General features: G+C 36.6%; 1 protein-coding gene across 1 annotated transcript in view; it reads right to left on the bottom strand.

Moving 5' to 3' along the window:
- The window catches only part of LOC149787666 (ER membrane protein complex subunit 10-like), a 165,637-nt gene that overhangs the window by 132,151 nt on the left and 19,400 nt on the right, over nt 1-14,086 (bottom strand). Inside the window, exon 5 of the mRNA XM_089973868.1 lies at nt 10,413-10,594. Within this exon, the coding sequence (XP_089829994.1) occupies nt 10,413-10,594 (182 nt within the window). The remainder of the gene's footprint in view (nt 1-10,412; nt 10,595-14,086) is intronic.

Genomic DNA, 14,086 nt, shown 5'->3' with positions numbered 1-14,086 from the left:
GTTGGGGTCGAGGGCACTCACAGGGACTCCTCAGAAACTGGTTCCTATTTGTCCACCAAAATAGATGATATTAAAATTCCACATGTAGAGAAATCTGAGCATTCAGAGGGTCCCTATGCTGTTTCCATTTTGCTAACATGGGGTCAAGTATAAAGTTCCCAGCAGAGAAAGAAAAGGACAAGCGGACAACATGGTCATTGCTCTCACCACATCCAACTGGAACAGGATCTTGACTGCTCTGTCCTGAGGGTCACCAACTAATCATGTTTGAAAGGGAAATTAATCCCCAAGTATATGAAATCATGAGATGAGTAAGCTCTGATATCTCCAGGATTGGTGAAGATCCAGGGTGGTCACTATGGTCCAAAAGTAAGACAGATTAAGTCTGATGGACTCTAGCCGGCTATTGTGGATCAACCAATCATTTAAATGGAGGATAGGGATACCTAATGATGTCCAATGGGCTGAAAGATCTCTATACTGAACCCTTCTGAAGAACTGATGGAAGATCATGGGAGACCGAACTTGAAAATGGAGAAGTTAAGATTTAAGCCAGTATCCCCCTTTATGATAAAAAGGATGCAGCCATTGACCATTATGCCATACCAAGTCTCTGAAAAGAAGTCAAGCCTCACACGTATGGGAACCAATGGAAGAGGAACACTCTGCAAGAGATGGAGCAAGTCCTTCAGGCTGTCCACCCTTGTCTTTCTTAAATGGGGATGTTGCTTTGGCTGGAAGGCTTTAAAGATCCTCATCAAAGGATCCTGTGGTTGATTTTCCTTCTTAGGCCAATTCAATGGGCCAGGAGCAGAGGAGAAGGACCAGTGTTGCAGGTCTCTAAGATACTGAGAAGACATAGGAGTGGATGACACCCCACCCATCCCAAAGATAGTCTCCGCTTCCATAGGAGCAGCCCTCAGAATATTTTTACTGTGCTCTAGTAAGACCTTGCATCTGTACAAAACAACATCCCTGTGGAGGTGAAGAAGTTTCACTGACAAGGTATGGACAAGGATAACACATGCCATGATGAGGGCAATTTGCAACACATATTTCACCCTCAGCAAGTTGAACATTACTGAAAAGTGATCAGCATGCAAGGCTAAGGTTACTAGTAACCTTGCTTTTAGTCTTCAAGTTTCTAGTATTTAAACTCGGAGGCAGGTCCAGGTCCCCATGGAAATACCCATTTCAGTTGCTTCGGGATCAGATCTTGTCCTCCTCTGCTACCATTATCAATAGATGAGAGGAGACAATGGAATGGAAGTGATGGCATGCCTATTCTCTATCAAACTTGTGTGAAGTTATGAGGACAGAAAGGGCATTTTCATTTTGTCTCATGTCCCTTTGTTGTGGAGAAGACTTGGGTGTAAGAGGGACCTGTGTCTTTACAGTACATTGGTCCCTCGCCATAATGTATGATTCAGGTAGTCGTAGCACAAAGTATATATTATTGCAAAGGTTTCTTTTGTAACATTTGTCTTGGTGATGATGGGAGTGGGGGCACATGGTCATGTTTCCACAAAGTTATGTAGTTTTTGAGAAGCTTTACAGTACATTGGTACCTTTACTAGTACACACATGCACACACCTTTCCTACGTATTGCTTTAAAAAAATAGAATAAGGAAGATTTATTTAAAACCCTCTATTCAAGCAAATGTATAAATGTATTTGTGTGGACGAAATCAATGCTTATTTGACAACACTAAGAACTCAACTTTCCTAGGTGTTGTCTCAGAGAATTAAAACAATCTCTGATGCCATAATGCCAAATGGAAGCACTGCTAAGCTGAGAATGAATGGTGTTCAAAAAACTAAACATGTAACAAAAAGGGAAATACTGGTGTGCGACCTGCCTTTCCAAGACAAGTCACATAAGGAAAATGTGAAATATGATGATTCATTACTGTAATAAAAATAATAATAATAAAAAGAAACAGAATCAATACAAGCCCACATACCAAATTTAGTTAATAAATTGTGAAATAAGATGACTCATTACTGTAATAAAAATAATAATAAAAAAAAGAAACAGAATCAATACAAGTCCATATACCAAATTTACTTAAGAAAATGTGAAGTAAGATGACTCATTACTGTAATAAAACAAATACAATCAATATGAGTCTGCAGACCAAATCCAGCAAGGATAGGGATATTTACTAAATACTGGTATGGTAAGAACTTGAATGCAAGGCCATACCAAGCGTAACAACAACAAAAATGCTAAAATCTCTTAAAAGAACTCAATTCAAGCAGATTTTTTTTCTCCCTTTATCTGGGGTAATTGCATCACAATAAAAATGATGCACATAAAAAGAATACTTAAATCACAATGTAAAGCAGAGGCAAAGGCAATTTATCTACAATACAGAAATTAAACAATCTGTAATGGCTGTGACTGCAAAAGAATGAAAAACAGTGTCCATGGCATGTTATCTGCAGGTTGGACCAGGGGCAATCTCTTGTTCAAGAATCTTCTCATTCACTCTACTGGGAGTCTGAATTTTAGTCATATAGTCAGTGTATTTTCTGCACGGAAAAGGACCAACCATGCAACAGCAACAGGTTTTGTATTACAGTCAACAATATTTTAAGTCATTCCAAAGTGAGTCCATTCTGTTCTCCTTCTTGTAAGCATTTAACAGTACTGAAGAGTCAGAGAAAAGTAACTGCATGAGCTTAATCAAAATAACTTCCAGTAGAAAGTCTGGACTTAATATAAACAAAGTCAACAATATCTCAACAGAACATCCTTTTCTACCTCTGCAGGCTCACGGACATTGAAAAGACCCATTGTGCCCCCATCCCATATGTAATAACTGGTGACTAACCAAGATGGCAGCCATAGTGGACCAATGATTACCATGCTGAACTCGTTAACTAAAGGGTCCAGGCTTGAATCCCACCATCAGATCAGTACAGGTGGCTAATGTGGCCTGAGCAAGGCATATCACTCCAATTGCCTCAGTAGTAAATAACCTATTGGTGCTGCTGTACCTTAAAATGCCACACAAAGACAAAACATCCTTTTAACTAAAGAAAAACACTGGTCAGCCCTGATTCAGCACTCAAACAAGTAAGTAAAATTCACATCATCATTAAAAATGAACTCTCACCACTTCTTGTTGACCAAGTGAATTTTCAATCCTTTAAGGGCTAAATACAGATTGTTATGCATGTATGCTCCATATTTATATATATCCACGTAATTGTTCACAGTCTTAATTTAAGAAAGAAAAATGGTGATTAACAATAAAGTTTGGGAATACTATTTCTGGAAAATATAGACATGGTCATAAATAGCAACATGTATCTTAGATTCTAATTATAAAGTACAGTTCAAGATGGTACTGTTTATACTCACTAATATGACAAGTCCAACTGTAAAATGCAAAGACACAGATCTGCTATCACACAATGCTCCAGCAGGTCTGGGTCTGTGCAGTTTGTTATGAGTAATCAGCAAAACAAATAACACAGACCCTGATTGGCAGGCACATTATGCTACGACAGACCACGATTTTTGCTGTTTGCAGTTTGACTCGACTTATAAGCAAGTATAGTTGGTATATCCTTCCAGTTTTCTTAACAACTACTTCACCATATTAAAAAGATAACACAAAATTAAAAAGACAACACCACATCACAATGAAAACACCAAACTTTGACAACACAAGAATATAGTTATTCTGAGCAGGAAATGAACTTCAAATTCATTTGGGGGCCCCGAGTGGCCGAGTGGTCTAAAGCGCTCTCAGTTACAGATCAGTGCCATCTCACCTCTGTCTGTGTGGGTTCAAGTCTAGGATTCGGCTAATGTGGGTATGTGAGAAAGCTTGCCAGTAGCTTCTCATGGGTTGGTGGTTCTTTCCCAGATTTTCCCGGGTTCTTCCTCCACCATTAATACTGGCCGCCATGTATAGCCTATCATGTGCTGAAAAATGGCGTTAAACCACATCAACAACAACAACAAATTCAGTTACAAAGAGATAACATTTAGCAGATGATGACCAATGCAATGGAAATTCCAGCCATCTTTAAAAATCATTGTGAGTAATTTTTGCAATACTTTATGGGTATGACTGGTATTAGATTATCATTTACACAAAGTTTTTCATCGGTAAAAGGAATAAACTACTTACATTGTTATATGGTAGCAGTTTTACCCATGTCTTGCAGAAAATAACCCTTAATGACTTGCAAGAATGTCCAATTTGTGCATGAATTTCTGCATTTTCCATAATCTGCTAAAAATCTTAATTTAAGCTGAAATCCATTAAGTACTCATAATAACTGTAAGTTAGTTAGACTTCATATCCCAATGTCGTGAACACTGCTAGAGAAAAGTTACATTTCAAAATGTTTCCAATTACAACACTCACAAAACTATGACAAGGACAAACTGTAACCAAATGTGCCAGCTTATCAGTTTCAATACTGTTCATCCTGTTTATCATTTCAAGTGAACTGTGCACACCCTGATCAACTAGCACATTATAAAACAACAGTCAATCAAAGTCTATACAATTCATTTTATTTATCATTTCAAGTGAACTGTGTACACCTTGATCAACCAGCACTTTATAAACAACAGTCAATCAAAGTCTATACAATTTATTTTATTTATCATTTCAAGTGAACTGTGTACACCCTGATCAACCAGCACTTTTTAAAACAACAGTCAATCAAAGTCGATACAATTCATTTTATTTATCATTTCAAGTGAACTGTGTACACCTTGATCTGCCAGTACCTTATACAGATAGCAAACATCACTCAGGGTCAATACTATTCTACTGCTCCGGTGGCCTAGTGATTAGAGTGTCCATCTTGGCTACGTGAGTTCACAGGTTAGAACCCTGGCCAAGTCGTACCAAAGACTTATAAAATTGGTTCTAACAGCTGCTTCACTAGGTGCTCAGCATTATGAGGTTAGTGTTAGGACTGGTCAGCCTGGTGTCAGGATAATATGACTGGGTGGGACATCATGCTACATGTCTGCGGCAAGATGCCCCAGTCCTAAACATCACTATAAACTACCACAATGCAGACATCAAAGCAATATGACTGAAATTTTTTAAAGCTGTGGTAAAAATCCAAATCACACACACAATACTATTCATTCTTTTTATTATTATTTAAAGTGAGCTGTGTACATACTTGTCTGCTAGCATTTCATATATAACAAGCCAGTAAGGGTCTACACTTATAATTCTATTTATCACTTCAAGTTAAATATGCAGATCCTGATCTACCAGCACCTGAAACAGTGAATTAGGGTCTATACTGTCCATCCTAATTATCATTTCAAGTGAAATGCATAGACCAGGGTCTACCTACTATACAACAGGGTATATCCATTTTTTGCTGGTTAAGTGCTGCATACAAATAAATATGGTAAAGGATGCAGCTGTATCCACTGCTTGGCAGTTCAAGGTTTGTATTCATATTTGTCCAACTATATTATCTGCACTCTCAGCTCAATGTACTGTTTAAATTTATTTTTGACTCTTCAATACAAAAAAACCCCAAACTCGTTGTTATACAAATCTGCTGCTTATTTTGAGAATTATTGCACACAAAATGTTATTTGTACAAAAGTATAAACATGCATTACCTCCCCCAACATTTGTGCCATAAATGACACTAGTGAGGACACAAAACCCACTAGAGAAAATCTTATTTTGAAAGGGATTTGCAACAGATAATGAAATGAAGTGATCTTGAGAAAATTCATGAAGCGAACAAGAGTACCCAGAAATAGTATATTATATCAATCTTTTGACCATGAAATCACTAGGCATCTAGTATCTTAAGTGCATGTCCTCCACAAACCGTGGTCATGGTACATGGCCTTGAACTAAAGTTATTATGCAAAAAAACATTTCTCTTCTTTCATGTACAGTACATGACTAACACAAAGCATGGCATAGGTCTGTGATGTAGAATGAATGTTTTGTGTAGGAACAAGTTTTCTTCTGTCAATAACAGCGATCTTGTCCTTTGACCTTTTTCTCCCAGATGGTAGAAAACCAGAGTTGTTGTACAGAAACAATTTGTTTTCAGAGTGACGTTGACCTCTAAGTTTTATTCTAGGTCTATGAAAAAATGTTCATATCAAATCACATCAGAATGGGTACAGGGGCCCGGAGTGGCTGAGTGGTCTAAAGCGCCGTCCATTACGGATCACTGCCATCTCACCTCTGTCTGCGTGGGTTTGAGTCTCAGATTCGGCTAATGTGGGTATGTGAGAAAGCTCGCCAGTAGCTTCTCGAGGGTCAGTGGTTCTTTCCGGGGTTTTTCCAGGTTCTTCCTCCACCATTAATACTGGCCGCCATGTATAGCCTATCGTGTGCTGAAAAATGGCGTTAAACCCTACAACAACAACAACAGAATGGGTACAATGATTTTTGTGCTCTGCTGTTATACAAGTAACATTCCATCATTCCATAAAAACATATGAAGTTAAGTAACAAGAGCCATAGCTCTGTCTAAAACTGTGCAGATCAGACAAAACCATAAAAGGCACATGCAGGTTTATTTGAGATAATGTTGTTACCAAATTCCATCACAATATATTATATGATTCTTGAGGTATACAGACTGCATGCACCATTCCAAGTTTCCATATGAAGACAAGAATTCGGTTGACATGGGACATAATTATGTCCAAAATGGAATTGAGGAGACTAAACTCACAACAGGCACATTAAATCTATGAGACAATATTCATTCCAAACTGCATTGCAATATGTGAATGGTTTTTGAGCTATACTAGTTACAAGCAACATCCCATGTGAAGATATTAGGTTAATTGTCAAGGGCCATAACTCTATTTAGAATGGTGTTAACGAGACAAAAACTCTTTTTCAGCACCTACGGGTACTAAAGTTGTCTTATTTTTCCTCACAATTCTGTTTATCTCCAACTGAGAAAGACAAATTACATTCAACAAGAAAACTCACAAACAATGCTTCAGCATTGGTAGCTTGCAGTACTTCTGCTGCAGGTGCTCTTACTTTTCCCAATATCTATATGCTTTTTTCTTTACAGCAATGTGCTTTTACACATCATTCTGCCACATGCCCACATGGGCTTGTAAGGTTGCTTACAATTTATCTTTCATACACGTACTATGTAGTACTATTATATATAGTACATGTATGACAGGTAAATTGTAAGTAACATTACAAGCCCCTGTGCACATTTCCAATTCTAAAATTTGTGGCACACTACTCTGCAGAAGGCATTTTGTACATCAATGCTTCACAGCTGAATGCACGAATTTTTGGTGTACTCCAATCTATGCTTCACTTTTTGTGGAATACTTATCTCCTTGGAGGTGAAAACATTTGATGTGTATAGTAGTATAGCTTAATCACAAAATAGTATTAATCCAAAAGATGAAACATCAAACCACTAACAGAAAAATATAAGCAAATTATGATATATGCTAATCTTTCAATATCTCAAAAATTCCTACACTCATAAAAGCTGTCTTCACTTAGTGTTTGTTTAAATGTAAATATAGATTATATACTTTACAAGCTTGCTTTACAATACTTGCTACAGTTCTACTAACATTACAACTAGCAATACAGGACCGTTAGTGGCATCAGTGACCACTGCTGCTATATTGACAAGCGCTTAATGGGATAAAAGCTATTTATTCCTGATTTAAGCCGATTGAGAATTCGGGAGTGCATGATTTTTTTAAATGCGGCATGAATCTGTGAATCGCTATCAACATGGTTGCCATGCTTTTCTAAAGATAAATTTCCAGGTCATTTCCAGGATGAAATTCCTTTTTTCAAGGTTCACATATGACCATTACTGAATGGAATTAAAAAACATTTCAGATTATAAAACATGCATTTTCTATATCTATAGATGTTTCTCTTTGAAGACTCTCCAAAAACATCTAAGTCAGAAAAGATGATCATGTACAAAACCACAAAATGTATCACAGGAAACAAGTATGATTACATTCCTATAAATTGGCATGTAAAATCATGTCAGTGTACAGAATACAAATTCTAACTTTATTTTGCTGCATTAAGTTGTTAAATGGGAACAACATAATGAACATAAATTATGTTTTGTTTCCTTTCAAACCTTTAATTCTAAATAATTTTAAAGCAATATATATATATATATATATATATATATATATATATATATATATATATATATATATATATATATATATATATGCATCTCAAAGAAAGTAACATTTCCTATTACAGTATGAAAAAAACTAAACGCAAATAATTAGAATCTTGCCTTGTAACGAAAAGAGTTTAACACTGAATTTATCTGTGCCAGTAAAATCTTTAAAAACATTTTCAGACGACCTAATCTCCTTAAGACGATCTGGTTAAAAATACATCATTTAAAAAACATTTTCAAAAGGGTTGATTTAAGTTTTGACAAAAAACCTTCAAAACTATATACTGTTGTATAAACAAGGACTGAATTTTCTGTAAAATCAGCTTGTCTTCTTGTAATTCCTTAAACCAGTCCCCAAACATGTATTGATACAGGAGCTCATATTGTTTTTTATTATATACAATGCTGTCGGGCATTTCTGCACATCTAAGGGTTCCATCTCCAAATCTGAAGCAAAACACATACCGAATTCGACTGATTAACAAAAATAAAATAATGCAATGCTTCCATTTCAAAAGAGGCAATTGTTACCACAATATTTTGTTCAAAATAATATTAATTTTGGACACAGGGGATACCACCACTGTGTTTTCAGGACTCGCAATATGTCGGCCAATTCTGCACACAGCTATGAAAAGATGTAATGTTTATCCATCGGGCTATAGAAATAAAATACATTACTTTGGACTGTTTATGTCAGCAGTTCAGTCGAGTAATTTGATCAGCAAGTTTTACAAAATTCATTTGCATTACTAGTCACATAACTTCACAAATCTCAAATGAGGACATTGAAGGTACAATAGTCATGTGATATCAACAACAAACTCCTTTATAATGTTGTTGTACAGGAATTCAATTATATTAAATTAAAGTCAGATACTTTTTTGAAAAAACCAGCAATATGGCCAGTCTGATTTATCAAGCAGAGATCACATGTCAACATGGTAGTCACATGATACAACCATACTCCAAATGTTGTTCTCGGAATATATAAATATGGAGAATTTTGTGCTCTTCCTTTTTGTATTCTTATTACAACCAGTATATGACTTTCATTTAATATTTTTTAAATTTTTTTCTCTACAACATTTGAAAAGGTGGGTGGTTAGATTGGTGTAAAGTACTCATGTGACTAGCAGTGTAAATCACGAGCACCAGGTCACAGTTCATCAACGACATGGTTTTATCTTGTCTTTCAGCAGATTAAAGACTTAATGATTTTAAAACTCACAATTTCTGAGAAAATAAGTAATTTTCATATCAATTTCAGGGGCCCTGAGTGACCGAGTGGTCTAAAGCGCTCTCCGTTACGGATCACTGCCATCTCACCTCTGTCTGCATGGGTTCGAGTCTCGGATTCGGCTAATGTGGATATGTGAGAAAGCTTGCCAGTAGCTTCTCGTGGGTTGGTGGTTCTTTCTGCGGGTTTTCCGGGTTCTTCCTCCACTATTAATACTGGCCACCATGTATAACCTTTAAAAATGGCATTAAACCCTATAAAAACAAAAAACATATCAATTTCATGCATGTATCACTTGATCTAGAAACGTTTAAAGTTTGCTAGGCCATCCAGTAAGCGGCTACGCTTTGCCACCACCATGTTGGCCTCTTGTGATTGGTTTTCATACCTTCCATGTAAGGAAAGATACAGAATTCAATCTGACTTTGAAAATAAAAGTCTACTAGACGAATCTAATCCATTGGTCATTTGCATTGACTCAGCATATATGTTTATTGCAAGCAACCAAATAATCCATACTGCACCCTCCAAATATTCTGGTTAGAACTCGATAAATTTAACTCACGATCAGTTTAATTATGACTCAATTATGTGATTGTTTCGGGTGTCAAGTGGTGGCGGAAAATTCCCGGGTTTTTCCCGACTTTCATCAATATTTGCAAAATTACAGGACTTTTCATAGTCGGGAAAAAAGTATCAGTTCTCCCGACTTTTTCCCTATTTCCAGTAGCGTGGGAACCCTGTTTCAAGAGTCATGAAATTCATGCCAAAATCATGATAGTTGGCAGGTCTGTGGAAGCCTGTACAGTATATGCAATAGCTACAATTACAGTGTGCCACTCTGTAGGTCTGTTAATGAATGAACACTAGGAACCTTACTATAACTTATAATTATCAGATAGTCAAGTAATTAGTCATTTTTGAGACTGACAAGTTATTTCCACATGCAATAAAATTTTAAGTTCATCACAGTTTCAACATTTACAATATACTCACACTGGTCCCTGTACTGTCTGTGAAATATCCACCACGGTGTTCCAGTTTGTAAGGTTGCTATCAGGAACATCAAGACCTGAACAATGGGTAGGATTACCCATTATGGAAATCCCAATCACTTCTCCAGATTGATCAACACTCACAATCAGCTGATCTGATAGGGCAGATTCATACACAGAGCACTGCAATCAAAGGAAAAATAAATATATAAATAAACAAGCAAATTTGGTTGATGTTTGTCCTCTGACTACCACGGTGAGGTCAAACAAGTCCACAATTATTAGTTGCTGGGTCAATTACCTGCCTTGGCTGCCTGGGTGATCTGCATCAGTGTCCATGGGAAAGGCGATTAGCTCCCATTTCCACAGCATGATAGAGCCAATAATGTGTAAAGGTGCCATGAAAAGCAGAAAAAAGCAAACACAAAAAAGGACAAAAGTTACTGGACATATTAGGAAAGTAGCAAAGTTTGATAACTCTTTTCAAAGGGTGTTTAGGTAAAAGTACAGAAAAGTGCAACAAATTAATCAGTGACATTTACCCTTGAATATAAAAACTTGACTGTGCTATATCAAATGCAATAAAATTGTGATGCAGATGTGTACCATGGTTTATCCCTGAACCTCAAACAGCTTTTATGATATAAAAGAAAAAAGAGAACCTATAATATTTAACTTTGAAACTGACTTTAAAGATGGGGCCTTTGACACCATCTGCAATGCAACACAAGTAACAATGACCTACATCTACAACTCTGTACTCACGCCTGTTGCTACATTGTACAAAGTTCTACTGCATCAAATGAACAGAATGGCAACAGCTGATAGTTTGTGATATAAATGAAACAGCATGGCAACAGCTGACAATATGTGATATAAATAGAACTGCATGACACCAGCTGACAATATGTGATATAAATGAAACAGCATGGCAACAGCTGACAATATGTGATATAAATAGAACAGCATGGCACCAGCAAATAGGCAGTATCCCTATACTGCTAGCTTAGAAAAACTGTACTTCGATTTATGCAACTTTAAAGCTCTCAAATTAAATATTGAATTATTTAGCAGGTTTTGACATTTATGCTTGTCCACTCAATCATGGTTGGTGAAAATGTTGGGGGACTAGTGGAAATTTGCTTATAGCTCAGCCCATCCAACTATTGGAGAAAACTTAAAACACATGAGCTACCAGATAATCCATCCAGTCACTGTAAAAATAATGAAATAGTCACATCTCAGGATATAACAAACTATGTTACTAGTCATCAGCATACTCAACATTATATTTAGGTGTCTTCATTGCCATGACTAGATTACACGGGATCTGACTGACTATTGTGTATTGCAAATGACCAATCTTTTTGACACTTATTGGGGTAATTTTTAAATCTTTTTATTTTAAAGATAGAACATTACGATCATGTGCCCAAGAGAGAATAATCTGACTGAAATTTATCATAAATTTCAAAGTAATAGTTTTTAGTATACTGCCAAAATCACCAGGCACCAAGCACTGACTGGTCACCAGTCACTGGTCATTGGCTGGGTGTCGGGCACTAGTCATTGGCTGGGTGTCGGGCACTAGTCATTGGCTGGGTGTCGGGCACTAGTCATTGGAGCCCCTTCAGTATGGGGCTTATGATTGGGTCAAGTACCCCTTCTCTCCAGACTGCAGTTTCATGTCACTCAGATATGGACTCAGTGTACTGGGCTAGGGAGAAGGTTTGGATCAAGGCATCACCCTTGGGCAATTGGAAATATCTAGCAAGCATAAATCTCTGTTAGTCCTTATTGTTTCTAATGTATAAAATGACAAATCTCAGCAGTGTTGCTTACTTGTACATCAATTGGTGAGTCATAGAACAAATAGATTATACTCAGTGGTGGGCTTAAAAATTGCCAATCTTGGTCATTGCTATAGGGACTCAGCTTGTTATTTTTTAAAACAATCTTTAGGATTACTGACAAGGTTTCAAAGTAATTTTGATACTAAAAAATCTGACATTCTGGATTCTGTGATTCAAACTGCAATGATAGTGGCATCCACTTGGATTTTGGTGGAATTTCTGATGTCCTCTTATTTCTAATTAGCTGTTTAGAATTCATGAAATTCACTAGTACATATTACAGCTTCACAGAAACTTAAATAAAAAGTTTTACAAAAGAGAATTGGGGGATGTTGCTAAAAGATGGTGCTATTAATGGATCACGTAAATGGCAGTAGTTTACGAAAAGGCATACACAAGCACTTGTGTCAAGATATGGCAGGTTGAGTCAAAACATTTAAATGGCATACTGGTGCTTTCACCAAAATGAGGATGGGGTGTGCTTGTGTATGGAAAAGGGTTAAGGTCTATACTGATGAAGAGTTTCATCTCTTCATGTCGAACGAATCCAAAAATTATAAAGTGGATAAAACAAGTTTTCTGGAACATATTACATCATCAATAATTTTTCCAGGATTTTCACAAAAAAGAATTCCACTCTTCATTTTGAAAAGGAGGAATTTTCAATTTTTAAGGAGGGGGGCCAGTTTTCATTTGAGAACAGAAACTATGAAAGGACACATTATAGAGTGTTTCAACAAATTTGTGTGTGATAACTTTGAGTGTTTCGACAAATGTTTATGTGATAACTTTTCAACAAATGTGTGTGATAACTTTTAATAAAGATAAAATGTACAGTTACTGTGGCAGCAATTAAGTTGTTGTTGTTGTTGTAGGGTTTAATGCCATTTTTCAGCACAAGATAGGCTATACATGGCAGCCAGTATAAATGGTGTAGGAAGAACCTGGGGAAAATCCAGGAAAGAACCACCGACCCACGAGAAGCTACTGGCAAGCTTTCTCACATACCAACATTGGCCGAGCCTGAGACTCAAATCTATGCCTACAGAGCTGAGATGGCAATGATCCGTAACGTTGAACGCTTTAGAACACTCGGCCACTTGGGGCCCCCTCAGCAATTAAGTGTTTTAGGTGTTAACACAATGGCACCATATCATGCATCAGAAATGCATATAACAGCCTAGATTTTACAACTGCGCATAACATCCAAGATGTTATAAACCTTAATACTGAAAAATAATTTTAATAGATAATCATTCAAAGTGTCTTATTACTCAACTAAGTAAGTGCATGATCAAGAACTTACATGATTAGATTAATACTACTGATTGCTGCATATTATGTAATGCCCTGGTAACAACAGCTGTGGTCTATTTTCATGCTCATTTTAAAGGGGGATTCATGTAATTGTGCACCTTGGGGAAAAAAAGCACCATATCACTAACCTTGAAGATATAACCTACAATATGGTACACAACACACTGACTATATAAGTTGATATACAATTATACCAAGCTGCATCATTTAACCTCAAACAGCTTTAAGGTTATAGAGTTGACAAAAAAGGTGATAGAAAATAAAAACATTCAGCTGCCGCCTTGACCTTGAAGATAGGAACCCTCAGTTCAAAACACATCCTCTAAAGATGATATATAAGTATATCAAGTTTCATCACTTCATCTCACAAGGCTTTGCCCTAATTGAGTGGAAGGGAATATAAGAGGAAGAATTTGAAATACTATGTTGTGACCTTGACCTCATCACAGAACTCAAAAGTTGTACTTGACATATTTTCAAAAATTGATTTATAACTATACAGTGG

Source organism: Sinohyriopsis cumingii, chromosome 11 (genome assembly GCF_028554795.1).
Source record: "Sinohyriopsis cumingii isolate HCF-2022 chromosome 11, ASM2855479v2, whole genome shotgun sequence".
In the NCBI taxonomy this organism is placed as follows: domain Eukaryota; kingdom Metazoa; phylum Mollusca; class Bivalvia; order Unionida; family Unionidae; genus Sinohyriopsis; species Sinohyriopsis cumingii.
The sequence above is the reverse complement of the archived record's forward strand: the minus strand, read 5'-3'. Positions and strand labels throughout refer to the sequence as shown.